Consider the following 26,177-nt stretch of genomic DNA (forward strand, 5'->3'; position numbering starts at 1 on the left):
AGTTGAGAGGGTTGGCTTATGAGGAGAGTTTGAGTAGACTGGGATTATACTCATTGGAATTTAGAAGAATGATGGGAAGGTGGTGGTGATGGGGGGAGGGGGGGGGGGGGGGGGGGGGAAGAGGTGGCGAGAAATCTTATTGGAACATATAAAATTATGAAGGGAATAGATACGATAGAAGCAGGGTGATTAGTTCTAGTTTCACCCACAGTTGAAACAAAGGAAATAAGGGAGCAGGTTTCAGGACTGAGTTGAGGAGAAACATCTTCACCCAAAGAGGTTGTGAATCTGTGGAATTCCCTGCCCAGTGAAATAGTTGAGTCTACCTCGTTGAGTGTTTTCAAGGCAAAGATAAATAGATTTTTTGAACAGTAAAGGAATTGAGGGTTATGATGTGTGGGGTGGGTAAGTCCACAAGTCCACAAAAAGATCAGCCATGATCTTACTGAATAGCAGAGCAGGCTCAATGGGCCATATGGCCTACTGCTTCTATTTCTTCCTATGTTCTAGCAGGCCTTGCTGAACTGGAAGTCTTCCCTTCGTAAATACGGGACACTAACGCCAAACATAATGCTCCTACAACACCTTTAACTACAACAAGTCAACTCAGCACCTTGGATTGAATTGGAATCTATATCAGACTTACACTGCTTTCACACAATGTTGAACAATAAATTCACACACAGGGTGAGGTAGCTTATCAGGCATGTGCGTCAATTTGGAAGATGGTGATGCATATTTCTATGGACACTGCTTGCTGTCTGGTATCTATGGATAAGTGTTTTTTTCAATACTTACATCAATCATGAGGATCAGCAGTTTATTTTACCAACTGTAATCTGATCAGGTGTGTGCATCACTTTCTGTAGCAGGTCCTACTGGATAGGATTGGAAACTTTGTCTAACTTGCCCATCTCTTTCTAAATGATGACCAATGGCACCAAATGTAATTTTAATCCCTGTGTTAGTTTATGTTCTGGTAATTTTGAATGTCTTGTGACTCTGCTCTAATCTATTTTGACCGACCAGTCAGTCATATGCCAGCTTGCATGCCTACCTTTAGAAAATCCTCATGCCCTCACACAACATTGATGTCCATTTAACACCCATTACTTTGCTACCACAGCAACAAAACAAACTGTACAATACCTGTCAAGTGCAAGTTTCAGTGATGGACCAGATCTATGGATAAGTTATTGTAATTAATGCCTGCTTAAATTTTGAAGCATTTATTGAACAGTTGAAGGTAATTACCAACATTTCTAGCAGGCCTGGTAGAACATTCAGAATATTCTTGATTTGCTACACTCAATAAAACTGCCAAGAAACAGAAAAAGCAACAGAACATTTGGTTGTAAAATAGAACTTTGCATTCCCTTTGCCCAAAGGCAGGTCCAATCCACAGTCATGACCTTCAACACCTTTAAGGCAAGTTGGGCGGCACGGTGGCACAGTGGTTAGCACTGCTGCCTCACAGCGCCAGAGACCCGGGTTCGATTCCCGACTCAGGCGACTGACTGTGTGGAGTTTGCACGTTCTCCCCGTGTCTGCGTGGGTTTCCTCCGGGTGCTCCGGTTTCCTCCCACAGTCCAAAGATGTGCGGGTCAGGTGAATTGGCCATGCTAAATTGCCCGTAGTGTTAGGTTAAAGGGGTAAATGTAGGGGTAGGGGTAGGGGTATGGGTGGGTTACGCTTCGGCGGGTCAGTGTGGACTTGTTGGGCCGAAGGGCCTGTTTCCACACTGTAAGTAATCTAATCTAATCTAAACAGGTCTCCGCCAAAACAGGACCGACCCCTCAGCTGACCATCCAGCTAACAGAGTCAGTCATCCAAGATGTCAGAATAGAAACACAGATACATGGCATCAATATTGGCTGTAAATTAAAACAACAAACAGTATGATACCATCCGAGTGTTGCACAATTGTAAAGCTTGGTCTGAACTCAGTGCTTTAAAAAGATTTTAATCAGTCGGTTTGCATAAACAACCAATTAACTTAATTTCACACTTTCTACATACATGCATATTTAATCTACATTACAGTCTCAGACACTAGGAAACATGTCAAAATATTAACACATTATTTTCACCACTATCTAGAGCTATGTGTTGTATTCGAATCTGGTGGAGCAAACTTCAACAGTCGTGGACCTCAAAGACTCCTAAGAAAGGTGGACTCAGCCAAAATAAATCTTGCCACCAATCCTCAAGTACAGATCACACGTTGAATACATAGTTTACGGGCATGCTCAGTTCTGGTGACATTCAAATAGCAGCATCCCCCAACAGCAGTCCACAAATATGTTCAATATCAAGACAAAAGCAAAATGGAGCAAGGTTCTATCATGGGAATATAGCACAGGATCTGAAGAGAAAGCTTAGGCTATTTTGGATAATATATAATGAGTTTTAATGAATGATCTCAATATAAAAGATCTTGCAGGACATAATGACCATAACATGGTAGAACTTAGCATCCAGTTCGAGTGAAAAACTTGCATCAGAAATAACTGTGCTGAACATAAATAAGGACAATTACATAAAGATAAGGATAGAGTTGGCTGAAGTGATCTGGGAAAGGAGTTTATCAGAAAAGATGGTTGAGGAACAATAACAGATGTTTACAAGAGTAGCCCATGACTCACAACAAAAGATCTCAGTGAGCAAGGTGTAATGCAAGAGGCCTAACAGGGAAGGCAGATGAACTCAGGGCATGGTTAGGAACGTGGGACTAGGATCCCGTAGCAATTCCAGAAACATGGCTCAGGGATGGACAGGACTGGCAGCTTAATGTTCCAGGGTACAAATGCTATAAGGAAGGATAGACAGGGGGTGCGAGAGGGGTATAGAAAGGGGGGTGCGAGAGAGATGGGGGAGTGGTGTTTTGGATAAGGGACAACATTATTGCTGTACTTAGAGAGGATATTCCTGGGAATACATCTAGAGAAGTTAATTGGGCAGGACTGAGAAATAAGAAAGGGATGATAATCTTATTGGGATTACACTACAGATCCTCCATAGTCAGCGACAAATTGAGAAACAAATTTGTCAGGAGATCTTGGTTATTTATAAGAATAATAGGGTGGTTATGGTAGGGGATTTTAAATTTCCAAACAGATTGGGACTGCCATAGTGTTAAAGGTTTAGATGGAGAGAAATTTGTTATGGGTACAAGAAACTTTTCTGATTCGTATGTGGATTTACCTACTAGAGAAGGTGCAAAATTTGACCTATTCTTGGGAAATAAGGCACAGCAGGTCACTGAAGTGTCAGTGGGGGGGAGCACTTTAGGGCCAGCAACCATAATTCTATTAGATTTAAAATAGTGATAGAAAAGGATAGACCAGATCTAAAAGTTGAAGTTCTAAATTGGAGAAAGGCCAATTTTGACGGCATTGGCAAGAACTTTCAAAGCTGATTGGGGGCAGATGTTCACAGGTAAAGGGACGGCTGGAAAATGGGAAGTCTTCAAAAATATGATAAGGAGTGTAAAGAGACAGTATACTCCTGTTCAGGTGAAAGGAAAGGCTGGTATGTGTAGGGAATGCTGGATGACTAAAGAAATGGAGGGTTTGGTTAAGGAAAAGGAGGAAGCATGTGCCAGTATTGACAGGATAGATCAAGTGAATCCTTAGAAGAATATAAAGGCAGTAGGAGTATACTTAAGAGGGAAATCAGGAGAGCAAAAAGGGGGACTTGACATTGCTCTGGCAAATAGAATTGAGGAGAATCCAAAGGATTTTTACAAATACATTAAGGACAAAAGGGTAACTAGGGAGCAAATAGGGCCCCTCAAAGATCAACAAGGCAGTCTGTGTGTGGAGCCGCAGGAGATGGGGGGAGATATTAAACGAGTATTTCGCATCAGTGTTTACTGTGGAAAAGGACATGGAAGATATAGAATGTGGGGAAATGGATGGTGACATCTTGAAAAATGTCCGTATTACAGAGGTGGTGGTGCTGGATGTCTTGAAACGCATAAATGTGGATAAATCCCCAGGACCTGATCAGGTGTACCCTAAAACTCTGTGGGAAGCTAGAGAAGAGATTGCTCGGCTGCTTGCTGAGATATTGGTATCATCGATAATTACAGGTGTCAGAAGACTGGAGGTTGGCTAACGTGGTGCCACTGTTTAAGAAGGGTGGTAAGGACAAGCCAGGGAACTATAGACCAGTGAGCCTGACATAGTGGTGAGCAAGTTGTTGGGAGGGAATCTTGAGGGACAGGATTTACATGTATTTGCAAAGGCAAGGACTGATTAGGGATAGTCAGCAATGGTTTTGTGCGTAGGAAATCATGTCTCACAAACTTGATTGAGTTTTTTGAAGAAGTAACAAAGAGGATTGATGAGGACTGAGCAGTGGGTTTGATTTATATGGACTTCAGTAAGGCGTTCGACAAGATTCCCCATGGTAGACTGGTTAGCAAAGTTAGATATCATGGAATACAGGGAGAATTAGCCACTTGGATACAGAACTGGCTTGAAGGTAGAAGATAGAGGATGGTGGTGGAGGGTTGTTTTTCAGACTGGAGGCCTGTGGTCAGTGGTGTGTCACAAGGATCGGTGCTAGGTCTACTACTTTTTGTCATTTGCATAAAGGATTTGGATATGAGCGTAAGAGAGATAGTGAGTTTGCAGATAGTTATAGTTAGTAAGTTTGCAGATGATACCAAAATTGGAGATGTGGACAGAGAAGAAGGTTACCTCAGAGTACAATGGGATCTTGATCAGATGGGCCAATGGGCTGAGTCACGGCAAATGATGTTTAATTTTAGACAATAGGTGCAGGAGTAGGCCATTCAGCCCTTCGCGCCTGCACCGCCATTCAATATAATCATGGCTGATCATTCCTAATCAGTATCCTGTTCCTGCCTTATCTCCATAACCCTTGATTCCACTATCTTTGAGAGCTCTTTCCAACTCTTTCTTAATTAATGAATCCAGAGAGTGGGCCTCCACTGCCCTCTGGGACACAGCATTCCACACAGCCACCACTCTCTGGGTGAAGAAGTTTCTCCTGAGCTCTGTCCTAAATGGTCTACCCCGTATTTTTAAGCTGTGTCCTCTGGTTTGGCACTCACCCATCAGTGGAAATATGTTTCCTACTGCCAGAGTGTCCAATCCTTTCATAATCTTATACGTCTCAATCTGATCCCCTCTCAGTCTTCGAAACTCAAGGGTATACAAGCCCAGTCGCTTCAGTCTTTCAATGTAAGGTAATCCTGCCATTCCAGGAATTGATCTCGTGAATCTACGCTGCACTCCCTCAATAGCCAGAATGTCTTTCCTCAAATTTGGAGACCAGAACTGCACACAGTACTCCAGGTGTGGAATTACCAGGGACCTGTACAGCTGCAGAAGCACCTCTTTGCTTCTATACTCAATTCCTCTTGTTATGAAGGCCAGCATGCTATTAGCCTTCTTCACTACCTGCTGTACCTGCATGCTTGCCTTCATTGACTGGTGTACAAGAACACCCAGATCTCTCTGTACTGCCCCTTTACATAAATTGATTCCACTGAGGTAGTAGTCTGCCTTCCTGTTCTTGTCACCAAAGTGGATAACCATACATTTATCCACATTAAACTGCATCTGCCATGCATCTGCCCACTCACTTAACTTGTCCAGGTCACCCTGTAATCTCCTAACATCCTCATCACATTTCAATAAATGTGATCACATTTTGATAAATCACATTTTGATCACATCACATTTTGATAAATGCAAGATGCTGCATTTTGGGAAAGCAAATCTTAGCAGGACTTATACACTTAATGGTAAGGTCCTATGGAGTGTTGCTGAACAAAGAGACCTTGGTCTGTAGGTTCATAGTTCTTTGAAAGTACAGTCGCAGGTAGATAGGATAGTGAAGGAGGCATTTGGTATGCTTTCCTTTTTGGTCAGACCATTGAGTATCTGAATTGGGAGGTCATGTTGCAGCTGCCACGGTTGGAGGGTTTGGGCTATAGGGAGAGGCTAAATAGGCTGAGACTGTTTTCCCTGGAGCGTTGGAGGCTGAGGGGTGATCTTATGGAGATTTATAAAATCATGAGGGGCATGGATATGATAAATAGACAAAGTTTTTTCCCTGGGGTTGGGGAATCCAGAACTAGATCCTGAACATCGGTTCAGGGTGAGAGGGGAAGATATAAAAAGGGACCGAAGAGGCAACTTCTTTCACACAGAAAGTGGTGAGTGTATGGAATGAACTGCCAGAGGAAGTGGAGGAGGCTGGTACAGTTACAGCATTTAAAAGGCATCTGTATGGGAATATGAATAGGATGGATTTAGAGGGATATGGGCCAAGTGCTGGCAAATGGGACCACATTGAGTTAGGCTACCTGGTCTGTTTCTGTGCTGTATATCTCTATGACTATTCTAGGAAGGGGTAAATCAACTATAGTTCTTCATGAAATTCAAAAGGAGAAAAACATAAATGGTGGCCAAGATTAGTGGTAAACCAGAGGCTGGGAAAGTTTAGTTACCTCTTGTTGGCTTCTAAACAACATAACTAAGAGGGAGAAAACATGTACGAATTAGCAAGTAATATAAAAACAAAGAGTAAATGCTCCTTTGAAAAAAAAATAAAGAGAAGGGGCAAAGTGAACATGGATAACAAGGCTGGAGAAATAATGATAATGATGAGTTACCAGGGTATGGCAGCAGACCAGAACAAAAACTTGGCTGTCTTCACGGTTGAGGACATTAATAACATTCCAAAAATACTTAATAATTAAGGAATAAGCGGGGACAGGGAAGACAGTGTGAGGAAGTAAACACAATAGTGTTCATTAGAGAAGACATACTAGGGAAACTACTTGGGCTAAAGGTTGAGAAGTGCTGCAGACCGGACGGCTTGCATCCTAGAATTTTAAATGAATTAGTTACAGAGATCATTGATGTACCAACAGAAATCTCCCAAGAATTCTTCCATTCCAGAGAAGTCCCAGAGGAGTAGAAAGTTGCCAATGCTTATTCCAAAAGGGAGTGAGACGAAAAAAAAACTATAGACCTAGATATGGAGGGATATTTCTTATGAGGAGAGGTCAAGTTGGTTACATTTGTGCTGATTGGAGTTTAGAAGAGTTAGCAGACAACACCTTATTAAAAGCCACAAGATTCTTCAGATACTTGACAGAGCAAATGTGGAAAGGTTGCTTCCCCTTATGGGAGAGTCAAGGACTCGAGGCTAACTAATCTCAAAGTAAGGTATCATAATTTAAGAAAAAGATGAGGAGAAATTCTTTCTCCCAGAGCGAATTAAATGTGTAGAATTCCTTAACGTAGTGCTGTTGAGGCTGGGTGGTTAAGTACATTTAAGGCTGTGACAGACAGATTATTAATTAATAACGTGATCAACAGTTACTGAATTAAATCAGGAAAGTGGAGTTGAAGATCATCAGATCGGCCACAAATTCACTTAAAGGCTGAACAGACCTAATGGGCTAAATGGCCTATTTTGGCTCCCATATCTTATGACTACATTATTTGAGGAGCAAAGCAACTCGTGCATCATGGAAGTGCCTTAAGCACTACTGGAGCTTGGAACATCCAGGCACTGTTGATGTTTGGGAGAGGTCCAATGTGTACATACAACAATCAACATACAATCAACACACTCAACTACTTGGCTGGAACAGTAAGCATAAGTCTGATCGGAGTTCAGAGAAATCACAGCAGAATGCAGCACTGGAGGCCATTTGGCCAACTGTGTCGATGACAACCCCTATGAAGAACAAAATCCAAGCAGGTCTACTCCCCTAGATTTATTAAGAAATAGCTGAATGTACAGTCAATCAGGAAGAATGGAATGGATTAATCAAATGGCTAAATAGCTTTCCACATTTATAATTATCTGGTGATCCTAGTACCCCCTGTAAAGTTAGAGTGACATTTATAGTATACAAGGAACAATCTCTCTTCATGGAAGAAGAAAGACTCTGTAAATCAGTGTCAGTACTTCAATCAATGCATTCCAAGCGAAGTAAATAGTTGAACAACCACTTAGAATGCAACATTTCTCATTTACCTAATAATCAGACCAATCTAAAAGTATAATATCATTGGCTCTTCCAAGCATGCAATTGCAATATCTGTTGATTTGAATTCTCAATGCTATGCCCCTCCAGTCTACTTCGTGATTATGCACAGTAACTGTGGTCATTATTTGATAAACCAAAGTGTTTTATGTGCTGGAAAAATTGTATTATACAATTATTATACAAGAGTTAAATGATAATAAGCGCTTTATTACTGCATTACATAGCCTTTATGACAGTTGCCCAATGGCCAAGGTCAGCGTTGAGGAAATCTCAACTGTGTTGACACAAATGTGGGAAGAATTGGGACTTTCACAAACTATTCAAACTAGTCTTCACTATTAGTCTGTCCGAAGGCAAGAGTTGCATAATCATATTCTGTTCATTTTTTTTTTAAAAAAAGAAAAACAATTGGAAATGAAGGAGACAAATATTCAGGGGAAATAAAACACAGAAGCATGGAAGTACATTGTCTTATGTACCCAGCACTTTCAATGCAAGGAACGTTGTGTTCTGTCAGGTGTATAACTTTGTCAAACTCAAGCATTTGGGAATGATCCAGCTTCACCCTTTCCAATAAACAAACTTTACCCTGGTGTTCTTGTTCCTTATGTGACTAATTCCATCAATCAAGTTTCTCTATCCATTGCTACTAGCAGGCATGTGGTTAAAATACCTGCTTCCAAATCAACTGGCAGTTCAGCTGCTACTGTGTGCATAACTGAGACCAAGTATTCTGGATGTGGAGAACATTACAACATTTAAAAGACATTTGAATAAGTAAATGAATAGGAAAGTTTTGGAGGGATATGGGCCAGCAGCAGGCAAATGGGACAGTAGGGAAAATAGTCCCAGCCTATTCAGCCTCTCCCTATACCTCAAACCCTCAACCCTGGCAAAATCCTCGTAAATCTTTTCTGAACCCTTTCAAGTTGCACAATATCCTTCCTATTGCAGAATTCCACACGGTATTCCAAATGTGTTCTAACTAATGCCCTGCACAGCCACAACATGCTGAACTGCAAAGACCAGCCAGTGTGAACCTGTAGTTAGGCATCATTCATGAGCTCAAGGTGCTTCAGCTGTCTCACCAATACAACCACAAACTGACCATCTTCAGAAGGAATCTATAATTCTTCCAAGCCAGTTTATCCAGCATTAGCATTCAGGCAAAATATTTTCATCAGGTGAAAGCTACAAGACTTTTTAGCAAACATCTGTTTTGTTGATGGGGATCCTACATGAGATACATTTTATACCCCTCAAGAACACTTCTCCTCCTTCTCCATTCACAATGGCTTGGTGAAATGTTACACTTTGAACACAATCTGTTACACATTTTACTTCTAATAAACAGAAACAGGCACTGGCAATCAAAGTTTTGTGCACAGCTGGTAAATTTTGTGTCTCATAAATAGAGCTTTGATGGGTGGAGGGCTGGGTAGAGGCCAGTATTCCAACAGTATCAATCCTCATTCTCATCTACACACCTTACTTATATAGACACAAATCCCAGTTTGCTTCTGTGCACAGGACATATTTACTGAATGGAACCAACAACTTGAATGGTCAACTCTCTGGGTGGTGTGTGTTAGGTTGTGGTCCAAATATTTTTATCCAGGTGCACTGAATAATGCATTTCAAGTGTATGAATAACCCTCCTAATTCCACAAAAGTCCTCTCTGGAAAACAATTCTGCTGTATTATCAGCACATCCCATCATTATAATGGCACGATTACAAACTGACAGAGGCGGGAATTGAATTTCAGGGAAACTAACACTTCAGAAAGGCAGAAAGAAAGAGGGAAGAAAATGATATAATTCTGTTTATAAAGGTTGATACCAGTATAGTGATAAGAAATTATCTTGGCTCAGGAAATCAAGATGCAAAATCAGTTTGGATGTGAGGGGATAAGAAATTAGATTAGATTACATTACAGTGTGGAAACAGGCCCTTCGGCCCAACAAGTCCACACCGACCCGCCGAAGCGAAACCCACCCATACCCCTACATTTACCCCTTACCTAACACTACGGGCAATTTAGCATGGCCAATTCACCTGACCCTGCACATCTTTTGGACTGTGGGAGGAAACCGGAGCACCCGGAGGAAACCCACGCAGACACGGGGAGAACGTGCAAACTCCACACAGTCAGTCGCCTGAGGCGGGAATTGAACCCGGGTCTCAGGCGCTGTGAGGCAGCAGTGCTAACCACGGTGGCACAGTGGTTAGCACTGCTGCCTCACAGCGCCTGAGACCCGGGTTCAATTCCCGCCTCAGGCGACTGACTGTGTGGAGTTTGCACGTTCTCCCCGTGTCTGCGTGGGTTTCCTCCGGGTGCTCCGGTTTCCTCCCACAGTCCAAAAGATGTGCAGGGTCAGGTGAATTGGCCATGCTAAATTGCCCGTAGTGTTAGGTAAGGGGTAAATGTAGGGGTATGGGTGGGTTTCGCTTCGGCGGGTCGGTGTGGACTTGTTGGGCCGAAGGGCCTGTTTCCACACTGTAATGTAATCTAATCTAAAGTAATCTAAATAATCTAAATTGCAAGGTAAAGAAGTCACTGGAGGAAGCAACTTAAAGATCCATCTGCATTAACAAAATCGTAACAGGAGTTTAAATCAAGAAATTACTGGGAATTGTGCAAAAGGTACTTCATCGAGCACTGGTGAAAATAATCTTCCTGGGTTACTGGACAAATCAAATTGGCCAAGGTAGACAGGAGGACAAAACCATGCATGTTTAAGGTGAGAAGGGAAAGATTTAAAAGGAACCAAAGGAGCAGCTTTTTCACAGAGGGTGAGAGTGAATGGAATGAACTGCCTGAGAGAGTGGAGGAAAATGGTACAATTTCAATATTTAAAAAGCATCTTGATTGGGTAACGAGAAGGGAGGGTTTAGGAGGGATATTGATAAATGACCTTCAAGGAGGCAGCTCATCAGTGCCTTCTCATGGCTAATTCTACTGCTGGCAAAAGGGACTAGATTAATTTTGGATATCTGGTCAGCATGGACAAGTTGGACCGAAGTGTCCGTTTCCGTGCTGTACATCTCTATGACAGGGTGCGTTTCCATGCTGTATGTCTCTATGATTCTATGTATTTATTAGAATAACATATTACAGATCCCACCATTTGTAATGAGACAAGATAACTGATGATACCATAGAGAAGGATCCTCTACAGAAATTGGATCAATGTGGGTAAATTTTAAATTGAGTTTGAGGGTGCAAAATATGGATCTGAACCTAGTGTCTTAAAACTTCAAGCAAGGAAATTACAAAATGTATGAAGTCAGTTGGCTAAAATAGTTTTGAAAAATAGATTAAAGTTTATGATAGCAGACAAGCAGTTGTAAGATTTATGACAATAAGCTAGCAAGAAATGAAAACAAATAAACTTCTACAAAGAAAGCAAGAAGCAATACTCCAGTTTATCTCAGTTGGTTATTGGGAAAATATAATCCATTAATGAAAGGTATTATTTGGAACATTTAGAATAATATAATCATGTCGACTCTCCTCAACTTTTATGAAAAGGAAATCAGGTTGATAAATTTATAAGGTTTCAATGAGGACAGAATGAGGAGGGGGAAACAATTAGATACAGTGTATTTAGATTTCCAAGAGCCAACTTAAACGTGCCATATCAGAAGTTACCACACAAGATAAAAGCTCATGCTACTGGATTAAAATATTATCATTGATAAATGTTTAGCACACGTACAAGAAATGGAGTTTGGATGAATAGGTTATTTCCAGGTTTGGAAACTTTAACTGCAGGGATTACTACTTAAATCTACCTGAATTACTTGGCTGAAGACACCATGGGTATTACAGCTAAATTTTCTCTCAGGGTTATGTGGGAAAGCAAACGAGTTAAACAGAGTCTGCAAAAGGAACATAGAAAGATTAAGTGAGTGGGCAAAACTCTGGCAGTTGGAAATATGATGAACAATGTTTGGTAGGAAGAGTAGGAAAACAGAAATGATGTCAATTGAGAAAGATTCCGTACAGCAGCAGCACAGAGATGGTGGTGGGTGGGGGAATGTGGGTGGGATGCTCTTCAGATGGCTGGTGTGGACTCAATGGTCCGAATGGGCTGCTTCCACTATCGAGATTCATGATTCTCATTGAGGAAGTTAGAGGAGGACAGCATAGTTTCACAATAAGGGATTGCTTTTTTACATTGGTGACAAGGAGGAAATAGCTTCTGAGGATCGAGAACTTCAAGAGGGTAGTTCATCACCACCTTAAGGATTACTAGGGATGGGCGAACACCTGACCCAGGCAGCAATGCCCGTATCCCAGCAATGAGTAAAACAAAAACTGTGGAGACTTAATCTTTCACAGCTGGGACAGATAAATTAATAGATCTGCAAGCAAGTTGAGCATTATGGGGGGCTGGCAGGACAGTGGAGTTGGAGTAATGATCAGATCAGCCATGACATTATTGAATGGAACAGTCTATGCAAGCAGCCAGATGGTCTACGTCTGCTCTTACTTCTTAAGTAGTTACATCAGTTGCATAACAACTCTGGAATCATATTTACCTGAAAATGTTAACACGGTTTCCTCTCCACAGAAGCTGATTATTGCCAGCATGCTCTCTTTAGTTCAGGTGTATGGCTGTTTCTTCTACAACTGAAATTGGATTTATTCCCCATGTTTAACCCCATATTGAAACCCATATCAGGAGTATCCTGAAATGGGGAAGTGAAGAAGCTGACTAATTTGATTTTTAAAAAGACCAAGTTTTCAAAATCATTTCGATATCAGCAGCACTTTATCTGTTCACCTGATACTTACTGGAGAATTCCTCAAGCCACACCAACAAGATCTACATGATAGCTTATTTTACATCCCTCCTCTGAAACAATAATATTGTGACTCCATTGACACAAAAACAACATTGGCAGGCACACAATTCTCTCTCTCTTTCTGTGCTAGTTACCAAATCAAACCTGCCTTGAATGATCTTTCTTCGGAGCTTTCATTTAAAATCCGAAAGCTAATGTCAAATAGTGCATGACATTACTTTCCAAATTTCGTTATGCAAAGCTTTCATTTAGAAAGCAGTTGCACTGATCTCGGGAGTTGAAGAGGAAGCCTGATGACCATCCATTCAGAGATCAGATTTACAAGTTGTCACAGCCCTGCTTTTGTGGGAACCTTGTAAAATTAATGAAGCAATGAATAAATCTAGGAGGCAGACTAAGATAACATCAAAAAAGGTAAAAATACTCCAATTACCTTAATGACTTCCAGCCTCTTGAAATATCTCCAGGTTATTATGACTAAGTTCTCAGGTCACCCCTAAAAGACCAACATATGCAACATTTATGAAGCATTTGGTTCAGCATTCAAAATGCCAGGGTATAGTAGGCTATGGACCAAGTGCAGGTTAAATGGGATTAATGTAGTTTGGTGTTTGTTGGCCAGCACAGGCATGGTGGGCCAAAGGGCCTGTTTCTCTGTTGCATGACTCTATGACAAGATGATTAGTAACTAGATTGGTGAATTTGAGAACTTACGATTAACGATTGGAGTCTTAAAATGCAAGGTGTCAGATTTTGCTAATTTATTCTGCAGGACTGAAACTGGTTTGAATTGGAGGTTCTGATAACTACCACTAAAACTACATGGGGGGCTGCAAATATAATTAAAAGATTATAAACTATTGTACTTGCACAACCTTATTTTTCAATAAATACTCTTGCTAACAGCTGATCTCAAATCCTTTCTTACCCTGTGCTGTGGCTGCCTTTAAGCATCCAACAACTTCAAAAGACCTTGGGCTCTGCACCTTTGTTTGTAGTTGATGTCTATGTTGGACATTTACTGGATTCAGCATTGGTTTCTCTTGCTCTATAAGGAGTAAAGGAAAGCTCAGGAACACCTGAAGGAGGGTCAGACTGTTTCGCTTTCCAAAGATACTGATACATCTGCGGAGTTTCTCCAATCACTGTTTGTTTCAGATTTCCAGCATCCATGCATGTTTATTTAGGAATACCTTTGCCAAGGCAGGAGTGTACCAGCAACATAATACATGATACAAGATACACTGAAATAACACTTAACAGTCTACTACAAACTTCTGATTGGAAACATGGTGCTTCGATGAGTGTTCAGTGAGGCTTGAAGAGAATAATTCATTGCAAGTGTATCTCTGCAGGGGGTTGTGAACAGTTGGCTTGCACAGCAAGAGTGATGCTGACAGCATGGGTTCAATTCCCACACCAGCTGAGGATTCACCTTCCCAACCTCTTCCCTCACCTACAGTGTGGTGACCCTAAGGTTAATCCACCACCAACCATCTCTCTCTAACGAGAGAGCAGACCTATGATCCAGTACATGGTGCACCTCCTCCTAATCTCAGTTAATTAAGCAAAACAACTGAAATACTGCCGACATTGTGGGATTCAAAACTAAGAACTGACTAGAGAAATTAGACTCAAAATGGCTAAGCTAACTACTTTTAAAGCAAAAATACATTTTTATACAAAAAAAAAGCAAGGCTAGGAATTTAGTACCCAATCCTGCTTGCCCTGACTTAGTGCTTCAATTTACAACCAGAAAACTAATGGGATTTTGTGCTACTTCAGAGAGTAGTTAAGAATTAATCGCACTGGGATGAGATGGGAGTTACATATTGTTCCAACTGTGCAAAGACAGCTGGTTGTTATCCCTTCAGGACATTCATTTATCAGTTGATTTTCATGACAGACAGCTTCAGATGACACTATCCATCCTATCAAATGCCACAGCCATTTTAAACTCCTTGAGTAAGACACCCTAACAATTTTTGATAACTAAATATTTAAACACAAATCAACACTCGCAGAAGACCTCAGAGCAAGTTTTGAGTTCATGCTCATTGCCTGATTTGGGTAGATTCAGGAAGGGGTATAAAGTAAAATGTATGATAAAAATGTAACCAAATACAACAGCTGCAGAAAACCCAACTCAATAACCTCAGTCCATTCACTACTGTTTCTCAATGACACCTTCCCTAGCACTCATACAGATCTTACATGATCTTCTTAAAAAAAAAGTGCACTAGTTGTTTTGCCGATTTGTGTAATCAGAAACAATGCCATTGACCATGAATTTAACAATGTGATGCTTACTTGAAGTGTAGATCCTTAAAAGTGAAATGGGTCTCCACAATGCCTGTAGTCTTGACACGAGTTCGCAGGACATCTTGCTGAGTTGGGATGTAATCAGATCTCGCTATCCTTTCAAGATCATTCAGATAACTGTTAAAATAGAAAGTTAAACAATTATCCACTGATAATAGTAGCAATAATAAAAAAGGTACTGCACATTTTTGTAAGCCTAATATAAGTACAAGTACAGGTAAAGAACTACACCAAACATAATGAGCTCTTAATATAGGTAGGAACACTAGTAAGAGATCACTAGGTTGGAAATATATTTCTTCCTAAAGGCAGGAATCCATCCAGAGATGTGTTTGAACACTTGCTCGTGACTAACTGTTGTAATATTAGTTGAGATCTGGAAGCTCTTTGGACTTTCTTCAATACCCACCATTGAAAAATGTGGAAGGGGAAACTGAAGCAATAGAGGTTAGAAAGGATGCTGCAGATATTCAAAAGACTTGCCTCATCTGATGAGAGAGTGCTCAATCTTGGGCAATTTGAAAAACAAATGGTACAGGGCAATACCTCAATTATCTCATCAATGAAAGAGCAATATTGAGGGCAAGCTGGTTCACCTTTATGACTAAGGAGGACAGGAGGAGATGTAGCAACATTACAAAACATATGCAAGAAAGAAATCACGTTCTTAATAATAACTGGAGGAAACAATGCACACAATTTAGGTGTTTCACACTTAGGAAGAAGGGAGAATACTGTTGGAATAGGACAAAAATCACTTGAGCTAAGTCATCATATTTATTTTTGCAGTCGTATTTAGCAGGAGATTTGTTGAAATTTGGAAGCATGTATATTGACGAACTGTGTATATGGGGGAAAAGATACAGATGCCAAATCAATAACGTGGTTAGATATTTTATGGGTTAATCCTGACAAGCCAGCTGGAGATCAATTTCGTAAACGATACTCAGCAGAATTAACCTGTATTACCAATAGGTCTCTTATCTCAACATACAAAGACAGATGAGAAACGATCTCATAAACCCACAGCACCACACCCTTTGCTTCACAGGAGACATCGAAAATTCCAAAGCAAACAGTGGCAGCTGACAAGATTAAACATTGGAGATTTATCATTATAATGCCCATCCACCCTCGATAAACTGCTATCTTTCACAAATAATATGCGACTGCCATACTTGCAAGATATGATGCAGAATCACAGATGCAATAACCTGTACTAAGTGCACAACTCACTGAGCTATTATTTGATGTACACAAGTTCCAATATTTCCCTGCAGTGAAACAACAGACTTGCATTTAAATATGGTCTTTTGGCAACTCAAGGGCATCTCAAAACATTACTGTTATTCTGTATACTTCAACTGCTCTTCAGTACTGCAAGAAAGGGGAGCATAGCAGCTAATTTATATTTAGCAAAATATTTACAAATAACAATGAGTTCAATGACTCAATCAACTGCTTTTTGTAATGTTTATTCAGCGACATTTGTTGAGCAGGACACAAGACACTCTTGTGCTCTTCCTCCTGCTACTAAATTTGGTTATGACCACCTGAGGTGGCAGACTGAGATGTCTATTTATGATTGTAGCCAACATCGGCCCCATCATGGCAGCACTGCCTCTGTACTGCACCAGAATGTCAGCCAGATTGCATACTGAAGCCCATGGCTTAAACCCACAACATTCTGACTCAGTGGTAAAACTATTTCCGCTAAGAATGCTTCATTATGCCTCAAGTTTCCAATCTCACTGAAGTAAACAGCAAGTGGAGGATGGGTGAGGGCAGTCAGGCATTTTCATAAGACAAACGTAGTCAAGTTGCATCCTAGGACTTAACGCAAGGGTCTGCTCACGTATTTCGCTTTGGCTGGTACATGGTCACTTGCCCCCACATCAGATATATTAATCTAATCTAAAGTTAGGATAAGCAGTGAGGAAGTCACTTCCAAACCCCCCTGCTCACTTCGATGAATGCAGATCCAAACAACATTACAAAGGACAAAACAGCCTCATTCATTTTGTGAAATATTCACCCCTTCTGCTAACGGTACACAGTGGCAGCAGTATACACAAGATAACACCCTCAACTCCCGAACCTCCAGGTCCATGACCTCCTAAAAATCAATTAAAGACGGAAACTTTCCTCATTACACCACTGTGGGTGTACCTGTAAAGATTCAAGTAGTCAGCTTATCACCTTCTCAATGGCAGTGATGGGAGTAACTGTTGCCCTTACAAGTGACGCACTCATTCTATGAAAGAATTCAAGAAAACTCAAATATCACAGCCGCAAGTCTATTTACAAGAGACTGGGCCTAGTTGGAAGCAGACCTTTTTCCATTCGGCTCAGATGCAACTTTGCACCTCCACTGAAAACCTTGCGCGCGATTTTTAAAACATTCATTCACGGGCTGTAGACATTCCTGACTAGACCAGCGTAGAGTTTCCCCTCACTCCCAGTTCTCGTTTTTCTAGGTCTCCTTGATGCCATACTCTGTCAGATGTTGCTTGATGTCAAGGGCAGTCACTCTCACCTCTGGAGTTCAGCCCTTGAATCCATGTTTGGACCAAGGATGTCATAGAAGCATTGAAAATAGGTGCAGGCATATCCTGCTTAGCCATTCAGGATGATCACGGCTGACATGCAATTCAGTAGGCAGAAGTGGGTACTTTGTAAAAACAATGACTGCAGATGCTGGAAACCAGAGTCTAGATTAGAGTGTTGCTGGAAAAGCACAACAGGTCAGGCAGCATCTGAGGACCAGAAAAATCGACGTTTCGGGCAAAAGCCCTTTATCAGGAATAGAGCTATTCCTGCTCCTCGAATGCTGCCTGACCTGCTGTGCTTTTCCAGCACCAGTCTAATCTTAACACATGCAATTCAGTACCCTGCTCCTGCTAACTCCCCATACCTGTTGATCCCTTTAGCCCAAGAACAATATCTAACTCTTTCAGGGAAACGTTCAACGTTTTCTGGTTTTCTCTTTACACTAAAACTCGGCGAACAGAACCACAACAACGAGCACCCGAGCTACAAATCTTCGCACAAACTTTGAAAGTAAGAAGAACAACACGTGCTTTTATGTAGCCATCAGCACCACATTACCCATTTTCCTTAAATCCTTACAGGCTACATCATCATATCTCTGTATAAATTTTAGTGACATACACCTTCATGCCTTCACCATAATTTCTCCGTACAATTACTTTCTATGTACATTCTCAACATTAGTCCCGAGAATGAGGATAGTTAATTCCTCCAAATTCAGTCTCCTGTTCAAAGCTGCCTACTGATGTGGCCCATTGAGTAAGTAGAGACGATGGGTCACATGGGAATTGTAAGCACGCATTCAAGTTGTATTGCTCTGTTGCAAGGCTCATTGGTTTACCAACATTCAGAACGGCAGTGACAACTTGAAACTAATCCTTCCAAATCAGAGCGTTCAAAAAAATCAGTTTATCATTCAAGATATGGCATTGTAAAGATCCCTCAGAAGAGCTTGTGTTTATGTTGAGAGTTATCAGTCTTGGAAGTGAAGATTGCAGTTAGGTCATTGAACCCCTCTTTTAATCGTGCAGTCAGATGGAATGAAGTTCTGTCTAAATGCAAGCTCCAAGACTAGTGAAGAAGCTCAAAAAAAAGAGTCACTTATTTCCACAAGGACACAGTTGAGAAATCTCCCAATTACTTCCCTCTACAGCAAAAAATCAGAAAATGTCTCCACTGCTGGTGTCTAAATGTCAGGGCCTCAAGGAATCCCTCATTTTCATTTCTGCAGCAGGTTTCACTAAATCAGAGATATTCTGACCAATTCTTTTTTATATTTGTTGTAAATTGCTTGTGTGCTAAGCTAATGCTCAAGATTAACAAGACTCTCTGGTTTCATTCATTTTTATTATCCTACACATACTATCCAAAAGCAGTGGAATGTTCCAGGGGGAAAAATGACTTTTGCAGATGTTCTGTGAAGCTGACTCTATAAAAATAGAGGAATAAAATCAAGGGGGTTTGTGGTTTGTGGGGGGCAGGGGAGCGGAAACTCACTACATTCAACGCATCACTGCATGATACTGTTGCGACCATTGTGTGCCAGACTTTTAACAAAAAAGCAACAGCATTAATCAACGTGTTTGAAGTTCCTCATGATTAAGAGACATCTCGTCATTCTGTGAATGCCTGACTTCATCTTGGAATCCAACCCAAGCACACAACGTGCAGTTCCTCCTGCCTCAGAATCAGCCTGCAACTTCATCACCATAGAAACAACCAAACTGGGAAGACAGAGAAAACATCCAGCAAGTGGCAGCACTACAATAACTACTTATTAACCATGGAATAGGCTTTGTATTACCCTGCAACAAGATATTTGCATCATTCAATATCAGTAGTTCTTGGCATAAGTCCTCCTCTTTAAGAAAACAAATTAACAGCTCACCATGAAGCGTAATAATGTTGAATTATTTGAGTCATTTCACATTGACAGTGCCCACAATGCTGTCAAGTCCCAGGTTTCATCCTTAGTCTGTGCTAGGTTCATTTGTCATAACACTGCACAACGTGGAAGGATTGTTGGATGAGGAACAGAGTGAGAGAAAACGAATTTAGTCTTCCAATTCCCGATATCTAGCCATTAAGGCAATTGAATATGCCTCTATTTATGAGTTTCAGAATTCCATTTGCTTGTATTTCTTAAAAAACCCTTCTCTACTTGCCTTTCGCCTTTAAATATTGGTGCACCTACATCTGAGGTCTTCATTAGTGCACTCTTCAAAACTGTATCATTTTACTTATACTGGTGCCCTTCGCTCCTATCAAAGCATATCACTTCATACGTCTGTTACATTTAATGTGTTATTTGCCTATCCATCACATGTATGAAGGCTATTGCCATTTTCCTTCTTGCTTGCTACATTTGAATTCTGATCTTGTGATGTATATCTATTAATAATCTGGATTTGTGTCTATCAGAGGTAGCAGTGGTCATAATAGTGATCCCTGGAGAACATAACCACACGCCTTCCTTTCAACATAACAGAACTACAACCACTGTCCTCTATTCTGGATCAGTGGTGCTGGAAGAGCACAGCAATTCAGGCAGCATCCGAGGACAGGCAAAATCGACGCTTCGGGCAAAAGCCCTTCATCAGGAATAAAGGCAGAGAGCCTGAAGCGTGGAGAGATAAGCTAGAGGAGGGTTGGGGTGGGGAGAGAGTGGCATAGAGTACAATAGGTCAGTGGGGAAGGAGATGAAGGTGATAGGTCAGGGAGGAGAGGGTGGAGTGGATAGGTGGAAAAGGAGCTGGGCAGGTCGGACAAGTCCGGACAGGTCAGGGGATCGAGTTGCTGGAGGTTAGAAGCTAGGATGAGGTGGGGGAAGGGGAAATGAGGAAACTGTTGAAATCCACATTGATGCCCTGGGGTTGAAGTGTTCCGAGGCAGAAGATGAGGCGTTCTTCCTCCAGGCGTCTGGTGGTGAGGGAGCGGCGGTGGAGGAGGCCCAGCACCTACATATCCTCGGCAGAGTGGGAGGGGGAGTTGAAATGTTGGGCCACGGGGCGGTTTGGTTGATTGGTGCGGGTGTCTCGGAGATGTTCCCTAAAGCGCTCTGCTAGGAGGCGCCCAGTCTCCCCAATGTAGAGGAGACCGCATCGGGAGCAACGGATACAATAGATGATATTAGTGGATGTGCAGGTAAAACTTTGATGGATGTGGAAAGCTCCTTTGGGGCCTTGGATAGAGGTGAGGGAGGAGGTGTGGGCGCAGGTTTTACAGTTCCTGCGGTGGCAGGGGAAAGTGCCAGGATGGGAGGGTGGGTCGTAGGGGGGCGTGGACCTGACCAAGTAGTCACGGAGGGAACGGTCTTTGCGGAAGGCGGAGAGGGGTGGGGAGGGAAATATATCCCTGGTGGTGGGGTCTGTTTGGAGGTGGCGGAAATGTCGGCGGATGATTTGGTTATGCGAAGGTTGGTAGGGTGGAAGGTGAGCACCAGGGGCGTTCTGTCCTTGTTGCGGTTGGAGGGGTTGGGTCTGAGGGAGGAGGTGCGGGATGTGGATGAGATGCGTTGGAGGGCATCTTTAACCACGTGGGAAGGGAAATTGCAGTGTCTAAAGAAGGAGGCCATCTGGTGTGTTCTATGGTGGAACCGCTCCTCCTGGGAGCAGATACGGCAGAGGCGGAGGAATTGGGAATACGGGATGGCATTTTTGCAAGAGGTAGGGTGGGAAGAGGTGTAATCCAGGTAGCTGTGGGAGTCGGTGGGTTTGTAGAAGATGTCAGTGTCAAGTCGGTCGTCACTGATGGAGATGGAGAGGTCACACCAGATGGCCTCCTTCTTTAGAGATCGCAATTTCCCTTTCCACGTGGTTAAAGATGCCCTCCAACGCATCTCATCCACATCCCGCACCTCCGCCCTCAGACCCAACCCCTCCAACCGCAACAAGGACAGAACGCCCCTGGTGCTCACCTTCCACCCTACCAACCTTCGCATAAACCAAATCATCCGCTGACATTTCCGCCACCTCCAAACAGACCCCACCACCAGGGATGTATTTCCCTCCCCACCCCTCTCCGCCTTCCGCAAAGACCGTTCCCTCCGTGACTACCTGGTCAGGCCCACGCCCCCCTACGACCCACCCTCCCATCCTGGCACTTTCCCCTGCCACCGCAGGAACTGTAAAACCTGTGCCCACACCTCCTCCCTCACCTCTATCCAAGGCCCCAAAGGAGCTTTCCACATCCAAAGTTTTACCTGCACATCCACTAATATCATCTATTGTATCCGTTGCTCCCGATGTGGTCTCCTCTACATTGGGGAGACTGGGCGCCTCCTAGCAGAGCGCTTTAGGGAACATCTCCGAGACACCCGCACCAATCAACCAAATCGCCCAGTGGCTCAACATTTCAACTCCCCCTCCCACTCTGTCGAGGATATGGAGGTGCTGGGCCTCCTCCACCGCCGCTCCCTCACCACCAGACGCCTGGAGGAAGAACGCCTCATCTTCCGCCTCGGAACACTTCAACCCCAGGGCATCAATGTGGATTTCAACAGTTTCCTCATTTCCCCTTTCCCCCACCTCATCCTAGCTTCTAACCTCCAGCAACTCGATCCCCTGACCTGTCCGGACTTGTCCGACCTGCCCAGCTCCTTTTCCACCTATCCACTCCACCCTCTCCTCCCTGACCTATCACCTTCATCTCCTTCCCCACTGACCTATTGTACTCTATGCTACTCTCTCCCCACCCCCACCCTCCTCTAGCTTATCTCTCCACGCTTCAGGCTCTCTGCCTTTATTCCTGATGAAGGGCTTTTGCCCGAAACGTCGATTTTGCCTGTCCTCGGATGCTGCCTGAATTGCTGTGCTCTTCCAGCACCACTGATCCAGAATCTGGTTTCCAGCATCTGCAGTCATTGTTTTTACCACTATCCTCTATGTCAGCCCTTCAACCAACTTTATATTCATGCACTGTCGCTTTGATCCTATGGTGTACTCTGTACTCAGACTTCTTTTGAAAGTCCATATCCAAGTTGACAGCACAGTATTGGTCAATCTTCTTACTTTTAAAGAACGCAACTGTGGGAGGCACGGTGGTTAGCACTGCTGCCTCACAGCGCCAGGGACCCCAGTTCGATTCCTGCTTCGGGCGACTGTGCGTGTGGAATCTGCACATTCTGGAAGTAGGTTTGCTCACTCTGAGCTGGATGGTTCATTTTCAGACATTCAGATGTTACCTCCCATACTAGGTAACATCTTCAGTGAGCCTCTGGATGAGGCTTCATCAGGAGGCTCACTGAAGAGGTTACCTAGTAGGGTGACAAAACGTCTGAAAACGAACCTTCCAGCTCAGCAAGCAAATCTACATCCAGAACTTCAAACTGACCTACAAATCTTCTCAAAACTCATTTGCAGATTCTCCCAATGTCTGCGTGGATTTGCTCCGGTTTCCTCCCACAATCCAAAGATGTGCAGGTTAGGTGAATTGTCCATGCTAAATTGCCCATTGTGTTACGCACATTAATGTGGTGTAGGGGAATGGGTCTAGATGGGTTACTCTTCGGAGAGTCGGTGTGGATTTGTTGGGCCGAAGGGCCTGTTTCCACACTGTGGGGAATCTAATCTAAAAACCCAAGTTGGTCACATATGTCCCTACAGCGAGTCCATGCTGGCTTTCATTTTTCAGGCTATACATTTCCAGGCTTAACTGGTGAAGTTACCAAACAGGCCTACTTGCATGCCAAACAGCATAAACTGCAAGTAATCGACATGAGCTTAGTGATGCCAAAATCAATGTATCAGATTGAAGCTCTGCTGTCCCAACACATCCAGCAGTGAATGGTGGTGGACAATTAAACAACTCCTTGGAAGAGGTGGTTCCACAAATATCTCCATCCTCAACGATGGAAGAGCCTAGCACATCAATGTAAAAGATAAGGCTGAAGCTTTTATAACAATCTTCAGCCACAAGTACCAAGTAGTGACACCTCTTGGCCTCCTCCAGCATTAAAGATGCCAATTTGATTCACTCCACATGATATCAAGTAACAGGAGGAGGAAATCAATATTGCAAACTCTATTGGCCCTGATAACATTCTGGCAATAGCACTGAAACCTGTGCTCCAGAACGTATCACTCCCCTAGCCATGCTGTTCCAGTCCAGTTCCAACACTGTTCCAACAATATGGAACATTGCTCGCATATGTCCCGCACACAAAAAGTAGGACAACTCCAACCTGACCAATTATCGCCTCATCAGTCTACTCTCAATCATCTGTAAAGTGATGGAAGGTGTCATCAACAGTGCTAACAAGCACTCCTGCTCAGTAATGCCCAGTTTGGGTTCAGCCAGGGCCACTCAGATCCTGTCCTCATTACAGCCTTGGTTTAAATTTGGACAACAAAGCTGGATTCCAGAGGGGAGGTGAGTGAGACAGCCCTTGATATCAGAGCTGCATTTGACAGAGGTTGGCATCAAGAAGCCCTAGCAAAACTGAAATCAGTGGGTATCAGTGAACAAACACTCTGTTGGTTGGAGTCATATCTGGCAGAAAAGAAGGTGGTTGTGGTTATTGGAGGTCAGTCATCTCAACTGCAGGAATTCCACAGGGTAACGTCTTAAACCCAACCATCTTCAGCTGTTTCATCAATGACCTTCCCTCCATCATAAAGTCAGGAGTGGAGATATTCGCCAATAATTGCACAATATTCAGCACCGTTCATGCTCAGATACTGAAGCCGCCCATGATAAAATACTACAAGATTTGGACAACATCCAGGTTTGGGCTGACAAATGCCAATTAATATTCACACCACACAAATTCCAGGCAATGACCATCCCCAATAAGTGACAGGGTCTAGATTAGAGTGGTGCTGGAAAAGTACAGCAGGAAAATCGATGTTTCGGGCAAAAGCCCTTCATCAGGCTCTATTTCTGATGAAGGGCTTTTGCCCGAAATGTCGATTTTCCTGCTCCTCGGATGCTACCTGACCTTGCTGTGCTTTTCCAGCACCACTCTAATCTAGACTCTACTTTCCAGCATCTGCAGACCTTGTTTTTACCCAATAAGTGACAGTCTAACCATTGCCCCTTGACATTCAATGGCATTACCATCACTGAATCCCCCACTATCATCATCCTGGCAGTTCCCACTGACCAGAAACTCTACTGGACTCGCCACGCACTCCTCACTTGATTGGCACCACATTCACAAGCATCTCCTCCCTCCACCAGTGACCCTCAGTACCAGCAGTGTGTACCAATTACAAGATCCTTAGATAGTGTGAGATTAAAAAGAGTTAATTTGTGCTGCTGACCTGCAAGAAATTGAATGCTCCAGGGTAGGGTGGTGTGTCTTGGTCTGATAGGTGGAATGTGGGAGGTTTAGGTTCCCATCCCTTGCCATTCGGGAATGATTTACATTTTTTAATCAATAAGAACATTACAGTTGGAATTTGACTACTCCCCTATACAGTAGTTACAAAAAGTACAATTCACACCAGATCTGGCCATTAAGGGACGATTGGCATTACATTGTTTCTGGAGGTGAGATGGTCACTGCATTGTATCTTGAGTGGCATGTGGCTGAGGGAGTGGCTGGGGGCTGTCTTGTGAGCATTACTAACTGTGATGTAAGAATTTTGTATAAAGGAAGGACTGTTTCCTTTGTTCAGGGAGAGCTTTTGCCATGACCCCATAAGCCCTGTGAGATAAAGGTTCCTCCAGCAAGAGTTTCCCTGGACACGCCTTACAAGCTTGGTGAGGAGCTTTCAGGGTTTCTCAAAGTTTGTACTGTGCTTAATAAATTTTGCTTCTTCACAGAAGTTGCATCAACTACATAAAAACCTCAAAAAAGGAAACTAACATTAGCACCTCACAAACGTAGAAGGACAAGGGCAGCAGATATACGGCAACACCACCACCTGGAAGATCCCCCCCGAATTCACTCACCATCCCGAGAAATATACTGATGTTCCTTTCGTGTTGCTTGGTCAATATCTGGAATTCCCTCCAAGGCATTGTGGGTATACTCACAGCACATGGACTGCAGTGGTTCAATAAGGCAGCCCAACAGCATCTTCTCAAGGGTAACCAGGGGTAGGCAATATGCCAGCCCAGCCAGTGATGCCATCTCCCACGAGTCAATTTAAAAGATTTTTGTCACATAATTGTCTTGAAAACATTCCTTGCTCTGATGCTGAAAGTAATTGAACAGTAATTGAGATTCTCTCTTCATTCCTGGGGTTAACAATTGCAAATCTCAAGTTGGCACCAGACCCATATCCAGAGAGAATTGAAAGACGGTCAGCAGAACCTCCACAATTTCCACATTTGCTCTCCTTAGCAGTATCAAATACCTCCCATCCTGGCCTCTCCATTTTGTGTACTGCTAGACTTTGACAAACCACATCATTGTCTTTTTACACTGCATTTAGCAAAGAATTGTGCAACATGGTAGCAATGTGTGCTTCAAACATATGCACATTTGTAATCAAGCCATT

At 42.8% G+C, this 26,177-nt stretch overlaps 1 protein-coding gene across 1 annotated transcript in view; it reads right to left on the reverse strand.

Annotated features, from left to right (window-relative positions):
* The window catches only part of LOC122558862 (guanine nucleotide-binding protein G(i) subunit alpha-2), a 251,113-nt gene that overhangs the window by 53,700 nt on the left and 171,236 nt on the right, over positions 1-26,177 (reverse strand). Inside the window, exon 5 of the mRNA XM_043707721.2 lies at positions 15,169-15,297. Within this exon, the coding sequence (XP_043563656.1) occupies positions 15,169-15,297 (129 nt within the window). The remainder of the gene's footprint in view (positions 1-15,168; positions 15,298-26,177) is intronic.

The sequence above is a fragment of the Chiloscyllium plagiosum genome, unplaced genomic scaffold, assembly GCF_037043375.1.
Source record: "Chiloscyllium plagiosum isolate Xiang-an unplaced genomic scaffold, Cpla_swu_hap1 HiC_scaffold_14, whole genome shotgun sequence".
NCBI classification, from domain to species: Eukaryota; Metazoa; Chordata; class Chondrichthyes; order Orectolobiformes; family Hemiscylliidae; genus Chiloscyllium; species Chiloscyllium plagiosum.